Source organism: Chiloscyllium punctatum, chromosome 25 (assembly GCF_047496795.1).
Source record: "Chiloscyllium punctatum isolate Juve2018m chromosome 25, sChiPun1.3, whole genome shotgun sequence".
Classification (NCBI taxonomy): domain Eukaryota; kingdom Metazoa; phylum Chordata; class Chondrichthyes; order Orectolobiformes; family Hemiscylliidae; genus Chiloscyllium; species Chiloscyllium punctatum.
The window spans coordinates 73,276,005-73,299,199 of record NC_092763.1 but is presented as its reverse complement, the minus strand read 5'-3'; the positions used below and the strand labels follow the sequence as shown (position 1 = coordinate 73,299,199).

At 43.0% G+C, this 23,195-nt stretch overlaps 1 protein-coding gene across 6 annotated transcripts in view; it reads right to left on the bottom strand.

Moving 5' to 3' along the window:
* npas2 (neuronal PAS domain protein 2) overlaps nt 1-23,195 on the bottom strand; it is a 290,102-nt gene that overhangs the window by 52,161 nt on the left and 214,746 nt on the right. For 5 of the 6 annotated variants that reach the window (XM_072595560.1, XM_072595559.1, XM_072595562.1 and 2 more), the window contains 4 exons: nt 15,215-15,335; nt 4,871-4,984; nt 3,509-3,627; nt 1,490-1,572 (listed from right to left, as the gene is read on the bottom strand). In XM_072595560.1, coding sequence (XP_072451661.1) covers nt 1,490-1,572; nt 3,509-3,627; nt 4,871-4,984; nt 15,215-15,335 — 437 coding nt within the window. The remainder of the gene's footprint in view (nt 1-1,489; nt 1,573-3,508; nt 3,628-4,870; nt 4,985-15,214; nt 15,336-23,195) is intronic. The other variant, XM_072595564.1, reaches the window with a different exon arrangement.

Below are 23,195 nucleotides of genomic sequence, written 5' to 3'. Positions count from 1 at the left end.
TTTTCACCTCTCCATAAAAAGATGGAAAATAGGATCAGGCATAGGTAATTCAGTCCATTGAGCCCATTCCACCATTCAACATGAGCATGGCTGAGCTCTATCTCAATGCCATTCACCTGTTTTCTCCCCAAACTCCTTGACACCTTTTACTGCAGAGCATTAACACAACACAGAAGACAAGCAATTACAAGCGATAGTTCCATATCCATTGATATGGAGAATGGTTGTCTCCAATGGTGGGAGGAACTTTCATGCCCTAATGGTTAGCCAGTGACATCTAAGTAGAGTGGACTAGGCTGCTATGGTGCTGACCCACCATGGTTGACCTTCATTGGGCTCTTGGAGTATGGAATCCCTTCTCACCAATGGATGGAATCCATCACCTCAGATAAAGAATGGAAAGACAGATGATGGCAATTCTTTGATTGGAACATCAGGACCATGTCATGGTATTGACAGGGAACTTATAGCCAGTCAATGTCACATGCAAGGCAGCCATGATTGATGTGGAACTTGATAGCCTGAATATTGTCATTGTATTCCTTTAAGAGCCTGGACTTGTTAAAGGTAGACGTCTGATCAAACAATATACACTCATCTGTCAGGGGGAGAACTTTAACAAGATGTAGGCCTCATTACCAATAGCTAACTTGATGGAACCACCCAAATGGTCAGACTGTGTTCTCTTGAACTTTCAAGTCAAACAGGATCAGTTATCCATATAAACACATCCACTCCAGAGCTAAAAGAGCTATGAGGAATGAAACACTTCAAACAGCAGAGTCCCAACAGGTCAGCTTTCCTACTGGAAATCTCATAGCAAGAGTGTACACAGTCTAGAAGGTGTAGCCCTCCTGCCTCGGACATCATGATATTGGAAAGACAAAGAGAGCAGATATACATGGTCAAGCTTGGCTGCTTACAATAAGCTTTGTATAATTAATATCTTCGTCCAGAACTAACCATGCCCCTTGATGTCTGAGTGATATCAGACTCAGGGCATCAATCACACCAAAACTCAATTTATCCGCCATCCCACGCGCACACTGCCCTGTATTTAGTTCCCTGCTAAGTATTGCCTTGATTGGAACATCCTTGACCATACCTTCAAAATCTCCCCTTTCACATCCTCCCATATGATCACTTCAGACCACCCCCTCAAATCCTCTGCTATCTCTCTAGCTTCCTGTAAACCTCCAATACTCCAGCAATATTCTACTCTGTTTTGTCTCTCCTCTCCTTCAGCACAACAACAAACATATTTATCTGCAGTGGACCACAATATTTCAGTGCCTTGTAGATTCCATCCTGCTCAGACCCAGACACTCATTCTTCTCATTAATTTAAACAATTAATCTGCACAATACCTATTAAACTTGGGGGTGAAAATAGGCAGAAACTTTGGGAATGGACTCAGACAGCAGAAACTTAAGAACAGAAAGTTTTTTGAAAACTGTATACAGGCAGTGGAGTTTTGGAAATAAATTACCTGTGGTCCAGGAATAGGAATTTCCACTCTAAACTATGCCGTGATGTAAATTCTTCACATGATTCCTCAACATTGCACAGTTCCTGCATTGAGAAACAATATCATCAGAAGTGATCATTGTAGCCTACAATTATCATCAATAACAACTTAAATAGTGTCTTTACCATACCAAAATGTCCTAAGACATTTCACAGGAGTGTTATACAAAAATATGACATCACAAGGTAATAGGCCAGATGACCAATAACATGGTCAAAGAGGTACACTTTCAGCAGAATCTTAAAACTGGTGAGCAATGCTGGAAGATGTAGGGAGATTGCTGTAGAATTTAGGGTCTCAGTAACTAATAACTCAATAACTGCAATAGTGGAATGATTAACACCAAGGAGGCTCAAGATTTGATCTGATTTGATTTGATTTACTTCAGTCATATGTACCAAGGTACAATGAAAAGTGCTGTCTTATGTGCTTTACAGGCAGATCACATCATACAAAGTGTATCAGGGTAAAAGAACAGAGTGCAGAATACAGTGTTACAGCTCCCCAGGAGGTGCAGTGAGAGAGATGAGCATTAACATTAATCAGGCCCATTCAAAAATCTGATAACAGCGGGGAAGAAGCTATTCTTGAACCTGTTCGTATGTGTATACAAACTTTTATATCTTTTCCCTGATAGAAGTGGGTGGAAGAGAGTATAACCGGGTTGGGACGGCTCTTTGATTACGTTGGTTGCTTTCTTGAGGCAGTAGGAAATATAGATGGAGACAATGATGGTAGGAATGAGATGGATACGTACACGCTGTGAGTACCTATTGAGGGGATGGAGGTGTGTGTGTGTGTGCATGTGTCTGTGTGAGCGTGTGCGCATGTGTCTGTGTGAGTATGTGCGTGTGTCTGTGTGAGTGTGTACGTGTGTCTGTGTGAGCGTGTGCGCGTGTGTCTGTGTGAGCGTGTGTGCGTGTGTCTGTGTGAGCGTGTGTGCGTGTGTCTGTGTGAGTGTGTACGTGTGTCTGTGTGAGCGTGTGCGCGTGTGTCTGTGTGAGCGTGTGTACGTGTGTCTGTGTGAGCGTGTGCGCGTGTGTCTGTGTGAGTGTGTACGTGTGTCTGTGTGAGTGTGTACGTGTGTCTGTGTGAGCGTGTGTGCATGTGTCTGTGTGAGTATGTGCGTGTGTGTGTATGTGTGTGTACGTGTGTCTGTGTGAGCGTGTGTGCGTGTGTCTGTGTGAGTATGTGCGTGTGTCTGTGTGAGTGTGTACGTGTGTCTGTGTGAGCGTGTGTGCGTGTGTCTGTGTGAGCGTGTGTGCGTGTGTCTGTGTGTGTGTACGTGTGTGTGTGTGTGTGTGTACGCGCGTATGTGTGTTCTGCAGTTTACACGCAACACCTTCCAATCTCATCTTGAAATAATTATTAAAAGCAAACTTTCCTACAACATGTACACAATTATACTCAGAGGGTCTTTTGGATTTATCAAGTGGGATGAGCTTTTACATGTTGCTGGGGGTGGCTGTACTCGTCTCTATACTGGGGACAGAAGACGCAGCTCAGAGTCTGAAGTGTGTCAGTGGTTTTCTAGATGAAAGCCACTGACCAGCTGGATGAAGCCTGGAAGTAGGTTGTTGGCTGAGACTTGCCAGGTACAGCACAAGGCCAACTGGACTTTCTACAAACTCACTGTCGGTCACAACTGGCAATGAAACAAAATTTTTCATGATCTTAATCATGTAAATAACCAACTCCTGGACTTATAAACAACTTCATAGGAGATCCTGTCACATCATCAAGAGTATAAAGGATTTGGGAAATATTTATCTATTGTGGAATGTAACAAATAATGATGCAAGTAGATATTATTAAATTAAATTAACCATTCCTGTTTGAAGTGGACTCATTAGACAGTCTGAAATAGCATGGCACTGTAATTACAATTACATTACTGCATCGGCAGCCGGCTTCTTTCACTCAGATCATAATCTGGAGTTTTGAGGAATATCTAAAAAGCAGCATTTTCATTGTGCTTACCTTTAAAAATTGGGGGATGACAAGGCGCCCAGTAGCCACAAGGCAGACTTCCTCTTTTGCTGCAGATCGAAATGACCTTGATATGGCTGATTCAAAGCCATTGCAAGAAGTCATAGGCACTGGAAAGATAATAATGTCCTTTTAGAACAGGCGAAACAGTTTTGCCTCAACTACATGGTTACACTGTCATTTGTGAAATATTGTGCAAAATACTGTGAAAGTTGAATTGGAAAACTATCCATCCAGTAAAACAGGCTGGATTTGTCGGGCACAGTGAAGGTGGCTTTGGAGGTGGGTGGGTGAGGGGAAGGCTGGTTAAAAAAAATGTAGGGAAACCTCAGCAGGGCTCCCCACTGGCAGCAACAGGGTAGGGACATGGGACAGTTGCCCACAGCATGCAGGATGACAGGCAACATGGAGAGTTGAGACCCCACAGTAAGTGCAAATAATGGGGTCTCTGCTGCCTTCTTTCCAGCAGAATGCTGTGTGCAGAGGCTGCCTCTGCAATAATGGCTTCAGGAATCGGAGCTGGACGTTCAGAGCCATGAAAGGATGGGTATGGCCACAGTCATGGTCACCAACAATCTATTGGAGTGGTTGCCCATCCAAACTGCTTCCACACAGGTTGAGGTCACAGTTTTTTAAGTCCTCTTGTGCAACTCAGCCATGCTGCCTTTGGTGCTGAACAGTCTTCATACTCCCTGATGGTCTCCAATAGCACTGACCTTGCTGGGAGGTGCCCTCTAAATGAGCCAGTACTATTGAGAGCCACTCGGCCTGTTGAGTCCACACCAATCCTCTGAAGAGCATCGCACCCAGATCAATTCCCACCCCCTCTGTAACCACGCATTTTTCATGGCTAACCCAGCTAACCTGCACATTCCTGGACACTATGGGAATTTAGCATGGCCAATCCACCTAACCTGCACATTTTTGGACTGTGGGAAGAAACTAGACCACCCGGAGGAAACGCACGCTGACACAAGGAGAAAGTGCAAAGTTCACAGAGACAATCGTCGAAGGATATAATCCCTAACATTGTAAGGCAGCAGTGCTAACCCCTGAGCCACCATGCTGCCCTCGGTTGGCAATCTCAGAAGCAACCAGTCAGGAAGCTTTCTTTATGAAAGACTGCCTTGCCTGTTGTACTCATGCAGGCCCCCAACTTTGAGGTCCTGTGACTTGCCTGATTTTGGCAAATTATTTATAATATCTATTTTACTTTTGACAAAAAGAGTTTTACTCCAATAATTTAAGGGCTCCAAGACCACAATGGAAATGTGAAACCACTTTTTAACCTTTCATTTATCTTGAAATAATTAACAAGAGTAGGACAAGTAAATGATTATAATTTAAACTCACCAATATTGTGAAATCTAAAGCTTCCTACAAATTTTACATATTCATACATAGGAGGTTCCTTGGGATCTAACGATCCTCTTGATAAATGACAACAAAACTCAACGTGATTTTGATCTGAGGAAAAAAAAGGAAAGATTCAGTTATTATTGAAGATATTGTACCAGATTATTTTGGGGTGCATTTACAATGGAAAGGGTATACCTATTCAATTGATTTTCAAGCAGTTTCCAAAAAAAAGTCAACATCATAATGAGCAATTCTAACTTTAAGGAAGTTCCTGATTCCTGAAGAAGGGCTTATGTCCGAAACATCGATTCTCCTGCTCCTTGGATGCTGCCTGACCTGCTGCGCTTTTCCAGCAACACATTTTTCAATTCTAACTTTAACACAAGGATTGGATGTTTTCCATTAAATACACTTGAAGAGGATTTCTTTTTTAAGACTAATGATTCAATGCCAATACATTTCTCTCAAATATAATCCTCGGTAAAAAACTATAAACAGTGTTGCATCTAATTAGACTTCTCTCTTGCTGCTCTCTGGCTTGTGTTACTCTGCCTTTCTACAGAATTATTGCTTCAAAGTAAATGTTTGTTTTACTAATGGCAAACTTCGGTGGGATTTAGGTCTGAACAGGGTGGAAATTTCTTTGCCATCCGTTCCCGAGATGCCCTGAGGTTGAGAAAGTTTTGACAGACCTGTCTTGCTCATTCTCCATTGCCCTGACCTGGAGTATTTGGGGATAAATGTTTTCCAAATGGGGTGTACAATTATGACCTGTTTGGCAATTTACAGTGCCATTGTAACATTTAAATGGGGCTGAAGGAGGATTTTTATTTTGCCAGTGTAAGGTCATCCAAGCAGAAAGCTATCAGAATGTTATAAAAACCGTCTGGTTCATGAATGCCCTTTAGAAAAGGATTTCTGCCAACCATCGGGCAGCACAGTAGCTCAGTGGTTAGCACTGCTGCCTCACAGCGCCAGGGACCCAGTTCCTCGGGCACCTGCTTGTGTGGAGTTTGCACATTCTCCCCCTGTCTGCGTGGGTTGCCTCCGGGTGCTCCGGTTTCCTTTCACAGACCAACGATGCGCAGGTTAGATGAATTGACTATGCTAGATTTCCCATAGTGTTAGGTGTGTTAGTCAGAGGTAAATGTGGGGTTGGGGAATGGGACTGGGTGGGTTACTCTTCGGAGGGTCGGTGTGGACTTGTTGGGCTGAAGGGCCTGTTTCCATACTGTAGAGAATCTAATCTAATCTACCTGGTCTGGCCTACTCCAGACCCACAGCAATTTGCTTGACTTTTGACTTCCTTCTGAAATGGCTTCACAAGCCACTCAAGGGCTTAGGCAGCAATGTTCAATAGATAATAAAGGCTTTCACCGTTACTTTGATTGGCTCCAGGAGATTGAATGTATTCAAGGGGAAGGGGGCTAAATGTTTGGGACAGAGTTAGTATATATGCTGCTCTCCTTGTCAGCCAGCAATCAGCTGGCAGGATTCTTGCCTCTCAGCCATAACAGTTGAGATTCAAATTTCATTCCAACTTATGAGCATTGGACAAAGACTGATACTCCAGTTGCGGTACTGAAGACATAAGGGTACCATTGTCTTACCAGACCATGGGGGTGCTTTCTCATTAGGGAGAGGGAATCATGGCTTAATCTGAGGTAATCATGCCACAGATAAGGGGAGAGGCTGAGAAGGAGACACCTTCATGGTAACCTCAGCTGGTGAGGGAATTGAGTCCACACTTTCATAGTCATCTTTCATAGAATCCCCGCCGTATGAAAGCAAGCCGTTCAACCCATCAAGTCCACACCAATCCTCTGAAGAGCATCCCACCCAAACCAACCCCCCCCCCCCCCCCCCCCCCCCACTCTGTAACCACGCATTTCCCGTGGCTAACCCAGCTAACCTGCACATTTCTGGACACTATAGGAATTTAGCATGGCCAATACACCTAACCTGCAGATTTTTGAACTGTGGGAAGAAACCAGACTACCCAGAGGAAACCCACACAATGCCAGGTACCCAGGTTCAATTCCACTCATGGGAGATTGTGTGGAGTTTGCACATTCTCCCCATGTCTGCGTGGGTTTCCTCTGGGTGCTCCGGTTTCCTCCCACCATCCAAAGATGTGCCGATTAGGTGGATTGACCATGCTAAGTTGCCCATAGTGTCCAAAGATGTACATGGCTTGGTGAATTAACCATGGGAAATGCAGGGTTACAAGGATTGAGTGGAGACTTGGTCTGGGTGGGATGCTCTTTGGATGGTCAATGTGGGCTTGATGGACCAAATGGCCTGCTTCCACACTGGAGGGATTCTATGCTGCTATGTTGGTGTCACTCCACAAATCAGCCTTCCAGCCATCTGAGCTAACCAACCTCATTGAAGATGTGTGGCACTGTCAGAGGTGTTTGGGTGCTTTTAAAAGACCCCATGGCACACACTTTGGAACAAGAGCAGACACACTAGAACTGAACAATATTTATCCTTCACTCAACAACACAATAGAAAACAGATGATCTGATCATTATCACATTGGTGTTTGTTGGACCTTACTGTGCACAAATTTCCTGCTATGCCTTCCACCTGACAGCAATGACTTCACTTACAAAGTATTTGATTGGCTGTGAAGTATTTGATGGAGGTTCCCTCTGGTAATGAAAGGCACTACATAAATGCAAGTCTTTTCTTTCTTTTCCTTTTCCTGTTTATCTTTTACATTTTCCTACATAATCATACCCTGAGGAAAATAAATGGAGGGTATTTACACACGGCTGGTCCAGCAGTGTAGAGAATGGGTTATCTGTTCATTTGACTGCTACCAGTTTCTTAAGACATGCATCTGATTATGTTCAAACTGGCACCATAAGGAGATTTTCAAATCAGATAGAGCTGGTTTGGAATGTACAGGTTATGTGTGAATCAAATTGCTATTGTAGAAATAATTCTGTATCTTTAACAGGCTTTAGAAATCTGACAGAATTAAAAATCATGTCAGTCATTGGAATTTCTCTTAAGTTATCAAGTCCCCCCCATTTCTCTTTAGGAGGTGATTAGTCACATGCAACAAGTGCATTAAAGAAATGTGGTTGCTTTCACTGTGTTGTGCATTCAGAACCAGACTCCGTGTGCAACAACAGCCTGAATCCAACGTGTTGATTATGAAATTGCACAGAAACTCCTTCAATTTCTTTGTCCTCAGGGTCAGCTTGTCTGCTAACTCAGAAGCAATCAACCCACCCCTCAATCATTTTGTGCAGTTGTCCAGCCTTGTTACTCCTTTAGAGAAATTTGCCATGGTAAATGCAATTGACTGATCAGCTGTAAGCCCTAGTGTATGCAATGTTCAGCTCACTGGTTCACTCACATTATCATTACCATGACAAGACCATGTTAACAACCTCTCGTCTACCTTAGAAGTATGATTGGGACAAATACTTCAAGCACTACTGGTTTCTACAATAAACCATGCATCACTTCATCTGACAGCAACATGTTCTTTACTTATGAAAAGAACTGATGGGATATAATGGCCCTCTGAACATCACACATGTCAATCATGTGTGCTGGTCTGTATTGAAACCTGGAGTTATGTTGTTACTGCATGCTGGGCCAAGGGAGAATTAAATTGTAGGTTTGATTTTCCTCACAACTCCACTCCCAACATGAGATGCACTATTGCCTTGGTGTTAAGGAAAAATAAATGATAAAAGAAAGTATGTAAGTTAGCACACTAAGCTTGAAGATTTGTTTACAGATGTTTCGTCACCATACTCCGTAACATCATCAATGGGAGTCTCCGGTGAAGCGCTGGTGGTATGACCCACCTCTCTATTTATAGGTCTTGGTTTATTAAGGTAGGTGATATCATTTATGATTTTTTTTAAAGGGGAGGTAGGTAGGATCTAAATCGATGTGCTTATTGATGGAATTTTCGTTAGAGTGCTATGCCTCTAAAACTTCTCTTGCGTGTCTTTGTTTTGCCTGTCCTCAACCATCCTAGGATGTGTATGTTGTCCGAGTCTAAGTGGTGTCTTTCTTTGTCTGTATGTATAAAAACTAGTGATAGTGGGTTGTGCCTTTTGGTGGCCACTTGGTGTTCATGTATCCTGGTGACAAGTTTCCTGCTGGTTTGTCCGATGTAGTGTTTTTTACAGTTCTTGCATGTATCTTGCCAATGACGTTAGTTTTGCTGGTAGTATCTAGTGGACCATAAGGGTACAACAAAGACTTTTCACTCAGGAATTTCCAAATATGTGTTTGAAGTCATTGTGGTAACATTAGATACACGGCAGCTAGTTTGTGTACAGAAAGCTCCCAGAGACACTAAGATGGTCAGGTCATGGTCATCTGTTCTAATGATATGAATTGAAGGATAAGTATCGACCTGATCACCAAGGATAATTCTCTTCCTGTTCAGGTAACGCTATGAAACGTTCAAGTCCCTGCCACTGCCCTCCGAGAGAGAGAGAGGTCTCAGGTTTAACATCATGTTGTGGGTGTACAAGCCATTGGCAGGCCACTTTCAGAATAATACACATAATTCTGGTCACCTTGCTATAGGAAGGATGTTAAACTGAAAAGAGTGCAGAAATAATTTACAAGGATGTTGCCGGGACTGAAGGGCCTGAGTTATAAGGGGAGACTGGATAGGCTGGGACTTTTTTCCTTGGAGTGTTGGAGGATGAAGGTTATAAGATCATGAGGGGCATAGATAGGATGAATAGCCAAGGTCTTTTACCCAGGTTAGGGGAGACCATAGAGAGCTAGAGAGCATAGGTTTAAGGTGAGAGGGAAAATACTGAAAGGGACATGAGGGCCAACTTTTTAACACACAGAGGGTGGTGTGTGTATGGAATGATTTGCCAGAGGAAGTGCTGGAGGCTGGTATAATTACAACATTTCAAAGAAAGTCAGACCGGTACATAAATAGGAAAGATTTAGAGGGATATGGACCAAATACAGGCAAGTAGAAATAATAAAGTTTGGGAACCTGGTTGGCGTGGATGAGTTAGGTGGAAGGGTCTGTTTCCATGCTGTATAACTCTATGACTCTATCTCGTTCAAAATAAAAACAAAAGCATTGCCATAAGGCGGCATTGCCACAGTGCCATCACTGAATGTCTTGTCATGAACCAAAACAAAACAAAGCTGGAATAATTCCCATTCCCTCACTGATTGTGATGAAGAGTTTGCCAGAATCAGAGATTATTATTAGATACCTTTAATCAAACTGTTGAGACACGTTTGGAGCCTGTGGGATCTAAACCTGGGCCACCCAACCCTGATGTGTTCATTGATATTTTGTGCATAACCATTTAGTTATTCTAGGTGGGTACGTAATTAACCATAGCTCATGAGGGACTGTATGCATCTCTGTCTGTTAGAGATAATTGGTTACAGAGCTTGAAGGGCACCACTCTGCATCAAACATAAATCACACACGTGTACAATAGCCGGAACTGGAATTTAGCCTGTGCTGTCAGTGTGATTCTGAAGCACACAGTAGCCTTAACTGAGGCATTCATGAGGGTCATGGATGATTATTTGGAGTGAAATGGTGTGCAGGGATATTGTGGCTGTAGATGTCACTTGGGGTGGTGAAGTTCCAGAGCATGTTAAGAGCAATAAGGAGAAGGTAGTCAGAACTGAACCATTCTGAGGAAGGGACACTGGACCTGATCTCTCTACAGATGCTGCCTGACCTGCTGAGTTTCCCCAGCAATTTTTGTTTTGGTTCCTGATTGTGAGGAGGATGGTCTCAGACTGCAGTCTGATATTGATCAGCTGGTAAATTGGGCAGAGCAATGGCAGATGAAATTTTCTCCAATAGGTGCCAGGTAATACATTTTGGGAGTTCTAATAAGAGAAGGACATACATAATGAATGGTGGGTTCTTAGGGAGTACTGAGTAACAAAGATACCTTGGTATACAAGTCCATTGATCCCTGAAGGCGTCAGCACAGGTAGACAGGGTGGTGAAAAAGGCAAAGGGGATCCTAGTCTTCATATGCTGGAGTGTACAATATGGGAGCAAGAAAGACTTGTTACAACTAAATAAAATATTGGTTAGGCCACATAGAATACTGTGTGGACTTCTGGTTGCCACACAATCAGAAAGATGATTTTGCGCTGAAGAGGGTGGAATGGAGATACACCAGGACGTTACCTGAAATGAAAAGTCTCAGTTATGAGGAGAGATTGGATAAGCTGGGTTTGTTCTCCATGAAGCGGAGGAGGCTGAGGGAGAATCTGATTGATGAGAGGCAAAGGGAGTCCAAAACTGGAGGGCATAGGTTTAAGGTGAGAGGGGACAAATATAAAAGGGACCTGAGGGGCAACATTTTCCCACAGAGGCTGGTGCATGTATGGAATGAATTGAAGAATGGTACAGTTACACCATTTAAAAGACTTCTGGATGGGTATGAATAGGAAGGGGTTGGAGGGATATGGACCAAATACCAGCAAATGGGACTAGATTAATTTAGGAAATCTGGTCAGCATGGATGAGTTGGGCCGAAAGGTTTGTTTTCGTGCTGTACATTCCTATGACTCTATGACAGCATTCTCCTCATGGCAGACAATGTAAGGCCAGAGGGCAAAACTTAAGGTAAGGAATAGTGGATTAGATGGGATCTGAGGAAAAAAACATTCACCCAGACGGTGGTAGGAATACGGAACATGTTGCCTGAGAGGTTGGTAGAGGCAGATAATCTTGCACCATTTAAGAAATATGAGGATGAGCACTTCAAATGAAAGGGCATAGCTGGCTATGGGTCAAGTGCAAGTTAAAGGGATTAGTGTAGTTTGGTGGTTATAGTTGGCATGGACATAGGGTGCTGAAGAACCTGTTTCTGTGCCGTGTGACTGTACAGGAAAAGACAGGAGATTGCCAGTAAGTAATAGAACCCATGTCAGTATAATGAGCCAAATGGCCACCTTCTGTACCATTATGCCTCTGTGATTCAGTGATAGCCAGAGAGTTAACAGAGCTAATTGGCCCACTGTACCCTTTTCTTCTGGTAATACCAAACAGAAACAAAAATATATGAAAGCCTGAATAGCAAAAGAAAAATCCCTGAGCTGAAGATCAAAATGGCAGGAGAACGAAATGAAACAATTTCCTTTCTTCTGGGCCGCTAGAATGCAGGAAATAATTCTAAATAAAAACAAGCCTTCCAGCTCAGCGAGCAAACCTACATCCATAATTCTAAATTGTTAAATAAAAACAGAGTGCAGCCTTAAATCCATCTATTTTAAATAGTTCTTTGAATTTTCCCTATTCCCTTTGCTCAGGTATTCAATGTCCTCATACACTAGACTCAGAGAAGCCAACCTCTTTTTATTTCAATGAAATGTGACATTTTATTGGGCAACAAATTATTTTCAGATAGCATTGGATTGTCTGTAAAGAGCTAGGAACTACTTATACAGGAATCAATTGCATGTCTAAGTGTTTTCGTCAGACCACAGTTATGGATGCGTTGGAGAGTTAAGCTTTTGTGGAACCTGGAAATAGCCTAAACACCAAGAAAGCATGACAACTGTAAGAATGACAAGAGCTTTCAACATTTGAGGCTTAAAGTCTGATTATTTCAAAGATCTGGGATCCAGAAGACTACCAGACTAATAACGCACATTGTGCTTTCAGTGAAATGCTGTCTATTTTCCTAAAATTATACCGAATGTGTACTTTAAAAGGAAAAGAAGGAACTAAGGATTCAGGTACTTAAGTCATTGAAGTTTAGTTCACATTAGACAGGGTGGTTAAAAAAGTATTCAGCATGATTGCCTTCATTGCTCAGACCTTTGAGTACAGGAGCTGGAATGTCATGTTGAGGTTGTACAGGACATTGGTGAGGCCTCTTCTGGAATACTGTGCCCAGTGCTGGTCACCCAGTTATAGGAAGGATATTATTAAGCTGGAGATGATTCAGAAGAGATTTACCAGGACATTGCCAAGTAGGGGGGGAGTTTGCATGAGAAGAAAGGGTGGATAGGCTGGGACTTCTTTCACTGGAGTGTAGGAGGTTGAGAGGTGACCTTAAAGAGGTTTATAAAATAATGAGGGATATAGGTAAGGTGGATGGTAGGGTGACTTTTCCCTAGGATGGGGGATTTCAAGATTAAGGGGCATATTTTAAAGGTGAGAGAGGAGAGACTTAAGAAAGACATGGGGCAAATATTTTACAGAGAGGGTGGTGGTTCACGTGTGAAATGAACTTCCTGAGGGAGTGCTGGATGTAGGTACAATTACAACGTTTAAAAGACATTTGGACAAGTACATGAATAGGAAAGGTTTGGAGCGATATGGGCCAGGAGCAGGCAGGTGGGACTAGTATGTTTGGGATTATGGTCAGCATGGACATGATTCATACTGTGCTGTATGAAAGAGGGAAGGAGTGGGGCTAATTTGTTAACCCTTTTAGAGAGTTTGTACAAACATGGAATGGCCTCCTTTTGTACTGTCCCATTCTCTGAAGACTGAAGATAATTCTGCAATCTGCTGCTGCTGCAAATCTTGTTTCTTCCTGAAACTCTGTTGTGGTTTTATGTTATTTATCGACTCTTGTTCGAATCTTTGCTTCTTGCACTTTTTGTTGGCAGCTGCATCTGAAACATTGCTCACAGGTCCCTGCCTGAAACTCCCAACTGTTAAATCAATGAAAATAGGCCACCAATTGGTATGAGTCATCCAGCAAAACACCACCAAGTTCTCACCAAACAACAGGCAATAGCTGTCTTGCACTTTCCAGGCTGTGTGCTTGCTGATTCAGGCCTCACATAAGCATTTTTAAAGACTTTGACGCAAATAAAAATTAGTCACAGGTCGGTTTTTTTAGAGTAGAGAGTACGACAGCAACTAGAAATTGTAAGGTTGTAGATTTTATGCTGGGGAAATGGAGGCTGCATCTACAACCCTGAGTATAGGCAAATGTTCGAATGGCTGGGACAAGGCTGGCAGTTGTAACATGTTGTTACATGACAATCCAGCTGACTGGGTTGCTACACAATCTGTCATCGCTCAGGATAGCCTCACTGACTTCCCACTGTTATTTCTTCAGGTGGTGACGTCTGCACTGCACTAACCCACATTAAGTGTGTTCTGAGGACTTGACCTGAAACGATCACTCTGATTTCTCTCCACAGATGCTGTCAGTCCTGGCGAGCTTTTCCAGCAATTTCTGTTTTTGTTTCACATTGCCATTGCAATATAATCAGAAATACATATCAGTGCCAGTGCTTCAACTCACTGAGGGTTACAGGAATTGTTTACAATACTGTCAGCTATGACACAGAGTCAGCTTTCTCAAATCAAGTCAGATGTTCCTGATTCTATTTGATTTGAACACAAAGGCAAAGGTTATATTTCCAATGCTATACTGAGGGAATGCTGCACTGTCAGAGCTTCTGTCTTTTAGTTGGAATATTAAATTACCTGCTTTTCCTCTAAGGTGGCCATAGCACAACTTGTCTTTTGATGGGGGTGTGTTTGGGACCTCAACGATAATGTCATTAGACTAGCAACCTGGATACCCAGTCTGCTACTTCTTGAGCACAGTTTCAAATGGCAACTGGTGGAACATAAACTCAGCAATGAAATATAAAGCTCGCCTCAGTAACAGAGACCATGAACTGTTGTAGATTATCAAAAAGGCCAATCCGATTCACTAATGTCCTTGAAGGAAGGAAGTCTGCCTCCCCTTATCTGGTTTGGCCTACATGTGACTCCAGACCCACTGCAAAGTGGTTGACTCTTAAACGGTCTGGAAATGATCCAGGAAGCCATTCCATTCAAGAGCAATTTGGGAGAGGCAACAAACATCCCATGGAAGAATTACAAAATCAACGATTTAAAGAGAAGAAGAGTCCTCGCTCGCAGCTTGGACAATATTTCTTTTACTATCAACTTCAATATCTGGTCATTATTACATTTTTGTAGGTGGGAAAGAGCTTGCTGTGTAGAATCTAATTGGCTACCATGTTTCCTATATCACAAGATACTTCAAAAAATAAATACTTAGCTGTAAAATGGTTTGAGATATCTTGAGGATGTGAAAGACACTATATAAATGAAAAGCATTCTTTCTTTCAACTGTCTTACACTCTTTTTATTCCTTATCTTCTCATTTAACCCAGTCCTTTGGGCTTAGGCCTTCCAACAGCTACACTTCCGGCCATCTTTCCTTCCCCTATGAACATTGCAACAACAGATCTGAATTGGGGCTATGACTTAGATCCACCTTCTGATGTCCTCAGTTAAACTTGCAATAAGAGTTAGCAGCGTGACACTAGTTTTCATGATAAAGCAAATGGAAGCAGTGTACATACTGTTCAGATAGTCACGAGTAACCGGGTCTGTCATTAGCATCTGATTCGATAGCAGCTTGTATACTTCTGCATGCTCTTGTTCTGGGAGGAAATTCAATATATTTTGGTCCACTAGATCTGACTGGTACAAAAGAAAAAGATGTTAGCTTTTCAATGAAACTTATGGACTCTCTTCCCTGTCTCCGTATAACTACAGAAAAATGTCACATCTTTCTCTCATGCGGACTGCTGAGTAAATCCTCCATTTTTCAGCACTTCCTCCTTAATAACTCAGCTCATTACTGCAAAGACTTTGTCTTTTTATTTTTCTGTGTATTTCATTGTATTTCACTGAAATGAGAAAGGAATCATTTTAAAACCAGGCTTTGTTTGGAGGATTACTGTATTCTTAAAAGTAAGTGATCTGACACACATTGTAAGCACAGTTTGCACAGCTACTGGCTTCAGCATTTGTTGAAGTGTAGTTTGCAGATGAACTGGAGTCTAAGGTTTGTGTATAAATGGAGCTTTGGTTGCAATAAGTAGCAGAGGGTTGTGTAGACTAGTGACCAGTTATGGATGAGAAAGCCTTTCTGCCTGCCAACAACAATGTGATTGGTTCTCAGGTAGTTGAATAACTTGGAGCTGTGAAGAAGATAGTTAAAAGCTTCAGAGTCCCACCAGTTCAGGAACTGTCTCTGTTCTCTGCAGTAAAAGATACTTTAAGCTTGAAAAAAAAATTTTTTTTCTTTCAGCAGTTGCTGTAAGCATGACTTTTAATTAATAAGTCAGTGTCTATTTGTAACTGTGATTAGTTTGTGCCCCTCCTACAAATATCTGGAGAAGGAAGACGGAGAAGCAGAATTCTGATCAGAACAAGAAGCATCCCAGGAGATCCTGTGATGGAGATTACTGAACAGATTTCCCAGTTTACCTTCCACCCACAACACCTACATTTTATTTTGTCATGCCTGTGCCCATGTGTAAAGAGGGATTAGAGTTTAACATTAAAGGTTGATTGTTCATAATTGCTTGGCTGTAGTTAGTCTGTTTATTTCTAATAAAAGGTCAACCTTATTTATATGTAAGAGCCTGGTGCACATTTTCTGTCAAACTGGGTCTGAAAATCAGGTAAATTGGGATACTCTCTGTCCCTTTAACTTTTTATGATGACTTTGGGAGTCTTGGGGCTTAATTTCTAGCGTACTAACTCAGTGAGGTGAGACAATACCTGTACTGATAACAATCAGAGGCATTCATTTATTACAGATTATCACTACAGTGCAGAAAGAGGCCATTTAGCCCACTGAGTGTGCACTAGCCTCCTGAAAAGCTCCCCCCCCCCCCACCCCCCATCCCCATAACCCTACGTTTAGCATGGCCAATCCACCTAACCTGCACCTCTTTGGACTGTAGGAGGAAAATGGAGCACCCAGAGGAAACCCACATAAACACAGGAAGAATGTGCAAACTCCACACAGACAGTCACAGTGGAATCAAACCCAGGTCCCTGGTGCAGCAGCAGTAACCACTGAGCCCCCATGCCATCCCATTATGATTCCAAAGATGTGCAGGTTAGGTGGATTAGCCATGGGAAATTGCCCAACATATCCAGGGTTGTGCAGGCTAGGTGGATTAGCCGTGGGAAATGCAAGATGACAGAGATAGGGTAGGGTATGGTGGGTTTGGTTTGTGATGCTCTTCAGAGAGTTGGTGTGGATTTGATGGGCTGAATGGCCTGCTTCCACACTGTAGCGATTCTATGATCCTATTCTATGATTATCTTGGCGTCACCTATTCTTCTTCACTTGCAAGCAATAAAATAAACAACTTTAAGTAGAACGGGATAAACCAATATGGAATAAAGGAAGAGAATGAGGCTCCTCGAGCCTATTCAGCCATTCAGTATCACAACATCATTTACCCACATTTGATTCATATCTCTTATCATTCTAGTCCACTAAAATTGTATCTACCTCCATCCTAGAGTATTATTTGCCTCCCCCAGCATCTGCAGCCTTTTGGGAGAGATTTCTGGGCTTCTACCGTTCTTTAACTGGAAGATTGCTTCTTAAGACCATTCCTTAGAATCAGGGAGAGTACCAGGGAATTGGAGAATTGCAAATGCCACACTGTTTATCAAATAAAGTATGTACAGGTAAGCCCAGGAGCTGGAGGTCAGACAATTTTACTTTGGTGGTGGGGAAACTTCTAGAAACAATAATTTGGGACAAACCAATAATCAGACAGACAGATGTTAGTTTAATAAGGAAAGCCAGCATGGATTTCCAAAGGGAAATGATGTTCAATTGGCATTTTATGAAGACTTACCAGAGAGGGTTGATCAGGGCCATTCTGTTCATGTAGCATGCATTGGACTTCCAAAAGCTGTTCAATACAATGGTACACAACAGACTTGTGATCAAAGTTATAGCTCATGAAATAAAAGGGCCAATAGAAACATGGATACAAAATTAGTTGAGTGACAGGAAAATTGTGGTTAGTGGATGTTTTTATGGATTGGAGAAAGTTTTGGAGTACAGTTCCCCAGGAGGACCATGTTGGTCCCAACGTTGCTTTTGCTTAGATAAATATAGTAATGGCCGAGTCCTTGGTGAACAGGGTACAATTTCAAAACTTCTGGATGGTATAAAATGTGGATGCAATGTGAACTGTAAGGGAGATAGTTTAGAACTTCAAAAAGGGCATAGGCAAGTTGGTGGTGTGGGTGGAGAGGTGGCAGATGCAGTTTAATACAAAGAAATGTGAAGTGATTAAGTTTGGTAGGAAGAACAAAGACACAGGATAAAATCCAGGGCTCAAATCTAAGTGGGGTGCAGGAGCGAAAGGTAGATATGTATGAGAATTTAAAGGTGACAAGTCAGATTGAGAGAACAGATAATAAAACATACAGTTTTTCATATAATCTACAAATGACTACATGAGCAAAGAGCACATTCACTGGCAAGGGCAATAGTGCAGCTTCAGCTGGAGTACAGTGGCCTCACTGCAGGAAGGATGTGAAGATCTCAGAGAAAGTAATTCATAAGAATAGTTCAAGGGATAAGGAATGTCAGTTATGATAATAGATTGGAGACTTTAGTACAGTCTTTCTTGAAGAAGAGAAGATTAACAGGTGATTTAATAGAAGGTATCCAAAATTATGAGGGATCTGAAGAGAATAGAGAGGGAGGAACTGTTTCCACATATGAAAGGCTTAACAAAAAGAGGACACAGATTGAAAAATAATTATCAAAAGAAGCAACAACATTAATGAGAAGAAACTATTTCCTGAATCAAATAACTAAGATCTGTCTGGAATGCATTGCCTGAGACAATTGTAGATATAGATCCAACTGCAATATTCAAAGCAGAATGAAATTGTCATCTGAAAGGAAGAATGTGCAAGGTTATGGTGAGAAGGCAAGTGGCAGGAGGGAAATAATTGTTTGGGCGGCACTAATTAGCACTGCTTCTTCACAGCGCCAGGGACCTGGGTTCGATTCTGTGTGGAGTTTGCACATTCTCCCAGTGTATGCATGGGTTTTCTCTGGGTGCTCTGGTTTCCTCCCACAGTGTCCAGAGATGTGGTCAGTTAGGTGCAATAGTTAGGGGTAAATATAGGGGTAGAGGGAAAGAGTGTGGGTGGGTTACTCTTTGGAGGGTTGGTGTGGATTTATTGGGCCGAATGGCCTGTTTCCTCACTATAGGGATTCTATTCTATTGAATCCATCAAGTGCCAGTGTGGACACGATGAGCAAAATGATCTCTTTCAACTTCATTCTAGTGAGCCAATCTTTAATTTGAAGATATAACCACAGAGCATCCTGGAGAAACTCAGCAGTTCTTGCTGTCTCTATGGAGAGAGAAACAGAGTTAATGTTTTGAGTCTGGTGTGACTCTTCTTTGGAACTGTTCTGAAGAAACTGAATTGAAATGTTAACTCTGGTGATTCTGGTGAATCTACATTGCTCTGGCCCAAGGCTAGGACATTTTTTTATTCATTTGTGGGATTTGGGCATCACTGGCTGGCTAGCATTCATATGCTGGCCCTGATGAAGGGCTCCTGCCCGAAATGGTGATTTTCCTGCTCCCTCGGATGCAACCTGACCTGCTGTGCTTTTCCAGAACTACTCTAATCTTGGCCAGCCTTCATAGCCCATCCTTATTTGCCCCTGAGAAGGTGGTGGTGAGCTGCCTTCCTGAATCGCTGCAGTCCACTTGCTGTGGGTCGACCCACAATGTCAGTAAGGAGGGAATTCCAGGATTTTGACCCAACAACTGTGAAGGAACGGCAGTATATATTTCCAAGTCAGGATGGTGAGGGCTTGGAGGAGAACTTGCAGCTGCTGGTGTTTCCAAGTACCTGGTGCCCTCGTCCTTCTAGATGGAAGTGGTCGTGGGTTTGCGAGGTGCTGTCTTAAGATCTTTGGTGAATTTCTGCAGTGCATCTTGTAGATAGCACACATGGCTGCTACTGAGCACGAGTGGTGGAGGGATTGAATGTTTGTATATGTGGTGCCAATCAAGCGGATTGCTTTGTCCTAGATGGTGTCAAACTGCTTGAGTGTTCTTGGAGCTACACCCATCTAGGTAAGTGGGGAGTATTCCATCACACACCTGACACTTGTGCCTTGCAGATGGTGAATAGACTTTGGGGTGTCAGGAGGTGAGTTACTTGCCACAGTACCCCTAGTCCCTGACTTGCTCTTGTAGCCACTATATTTATGTGGTGAATCCAGTTGAGAATTTGGTCAATGGTAACCCCAAGAATGTTGACAGTGGGGGAATTCTGTGATGCTAATACCGTTGAATGTCAAGGGTTAGTGGTTAGAGTGTCTTTTATTGGTGATGGTCATTGTCTTGCGTTGTGTGGCACGAATGTTACTTGACACTTGTCAGCCCAAGCCTGGATATTGTCCAGATCTTGTTGCAATTGAGCACAGACTGTTTCAATATCTGCAAATTCACAAATGGTGCTGAACACTGTGCAATCATTGGCGAACATCCCCATTTCTGACCTTATGACAGAGGTAAGGTCATTAATGAAGCAGCTGAAGATTGTTGGGCCAGGACACTACCCTGAGGGACTCCTGCAGAGATATCCTGGAGCTGAGATGATTGACCCTCCACAACCACAACCATCTTCCTTTGTGCCAGGTATGACTCTAACCGGCAGAGTGTTTGCCCCCGAAACCCATTGATTTCAGTTTTGTCAGGGCTCCTTGAGGACATACTGAGTCAAATGTGGCCTTGATATCAAGGACTGTCACTCTCACTTCACCTCTGGGATTCAGCTCTTATGTCCATGTTTGAACCAAGACTGTAATGAGATCAGGAGCTGAGTGACCCTGGTGAAACCCAAAACGGGCATCACTGAGCAGGTTATTGCTGAGCAGGTGTTGCTTGAATGCACTGTTGATGAGCCCTTCCATCACTTTACTGATGATGGAGAGTAGACTGATTGGGTGGTAGTTGGCCGGGTTGAGTTTGTCCTGCATTTTGTGTACAGGCAGTTTTCCACATTGTCGAGTAGATGCCAGGGTAGTAACTGTACTGGAAGGACTTGGCTACAGGAGAGGCAAGTTCTGGAGCATGTCTTCAGTACTATTGCTGGAATGTTATCAGGGCCCATTGCCTTTGCAGTATCCAGTGCCTCCAACTGTTTCCTGATATTACGTGGAGTGAATCAAATTGGCTGGAGACTGGTATCTGTGATGCTGGGGACCATTGGAGGAACCCAAGTTGGATCATGCACTCGGCACTTCTGACTGAAGATTCTTGCAAATGCATCAGCCTTATCTTTTACACTGATATGCTGGGCTCCTCCATCATTGAGGATGGGGACATTTGTGGAGCATCCTCCTCGAGTGAGTTGTTTAATTGTCCATCACCATTCACGACTGGATGTGGAAGGACTGCAGAGCTTCGATCTGATCTGTTGGCTGTGGAATCGCTTAGCTTTATCTATCACTTGCTGCTTATGCTGTCTGACATGCAAGTGGTCCTCTTTGGTAACTACACCAGGTTGACACCTTATTCTTAGGTATGCCTGATGCTGCACTCTCCATTGAACCAGGGTTGGTCCTCTGGCTTGATGGTAATGGTTGAGTGGGAAAAATACCAGGCCATGAGGATGCAGATTGTGCTGGACTACAGTTCTGCTGCTGCTGATGGCCCACAGCGCCTCATGGTTGCCCAGTTTTGAGTTGCTAGATCTGTTTGAAGTCTGTCCCATTTAGCATAGTGATAGTGCCACACAACACAGTGGAGGTTATTCTCAATATGAAGGCAGGCCTTCGTCTCCGCAAGGACAGTGTGGAGATCACTTTTACCTGAACTGTCATGGGCAGATGCTTCTGCAGCCAGCAGGTTAGTAAGGATGAGGTCAAGTATGTTTTTTCCTCTTGTTAGTTCCTTCACCACCTGCTGCAGACCCAGTCTAGCAGTTATATCCTTTAGGACCCGACCAGCTCGATCAGTAATGCTGCTGCTGGGCCACTCTCGATGGTAGACATCGAAATACCCTCACCCAGAGTACATCTTGCACCCTTGTCACCCTCAGTGCTTCCTTCAAGTGTTGTTCAACATGGAGGAGTACTGATTCATCAGCTGAAGGGGACAGTACATGATAATCAGTGAGAGGTTTCCTTGCCCATATTTAACCTGAAACCATTAGACTTCATGGGGTCCGGAGTCGATGTCAAGGACTCTGAGAGCAACTCCCTCCTGACTGTATCCCATGGTGCTACCACCTCTGCTGGGTCTGTCCTGCTGGTGGGACAAGGACATATCCAGGGATGGTAATGGTGGTGTCATCTATAAGGTATGATTCCACAAGAATGATTATATCAGATTGTTGTTTGACTAGTCTGTGAGACAGTTCTCCCAATTTCGGCACGAGCCCCCAAATGTTGCTAAGGAGAACTTTGCATGGTTGACAGGGCTGTTTGTGTTTTTGCCGTTGTCTTTTCCAGTTCCAAGGTAGATGCCAGGTGGCCCATACAGTTTCATTTCTTTGCTGTGACTTTCTAGTGATTGATACAACTGAGTGGCTTGCTTGGCCATTTCAGAGGACAGTTAAGAGTCAACCACATTGCTGTGGCTCTGCAGTCACATAAAGGCCAGACCAGATAAGAATGGCACATTAGTGAACCAAGTGAGCTTTTCTGACAGTTGATAATGGTTTCAGGGTCATCAGTCGACTCTTAATTCCAGATTTTATTTATTGACCATCTGCCTTAGAGGGATTTGAACCCAGGTCCTCAGAACATTATTCTGGGTTTCTGGATTAAAAGTCGAGCGATAATACCACTAGGCCATCACCTCACCGGTCAAGTATCTTTCTTGAATGATGCCCAACACTGATGGAGTCTGATCAATATTAATACTCAACACAGTGATAATCATTGTCAGCTTCTGCACTGATCCTGATTTGGATCAGAATTCAGTGTGATAACACTTAATTCCTGATGTCCCAGCAAAACAACCTAAATTGATTTACTTGGCACTGACGGCATGTTCCTAAACTACATTATCATATGAATAAATTAAGAGAAACTTGCATTATTCAAGAGGTAGTTACAATTTCTATGAAACATCAATTAGATGGGCTGAATAGCCTCTTTCAGGAGAGAAGTGAGTGTGGGGACATCTTTTTTTATTCAGTCATGGGATGCGGCTGTCACTGGCTTTGCCAGCATTTGTTACTTAATTGCCATGTGAAGTGATTGGATTTCTGGGGCCATCTCAGTGGACAATTCAGAGTCAAAGTGTTCAGCCATGGGGCGGTGGGGTTGATTGGTGTGGATTGGTCCAGAGATGTTCTTTGAAACTCTGAACTCACCCTCCTACTCTGCCAAGGATATGCAGCTCCTCCATCATCAAACCCTTACCACCCAACACCTGGATAAAGAATGCCTCATATTCTGCCTTGGGACCCTGCAACCACACAGGATCAATGTGGATTTCACCAATTTCCTCATTTCCCTTTCACCCAAAT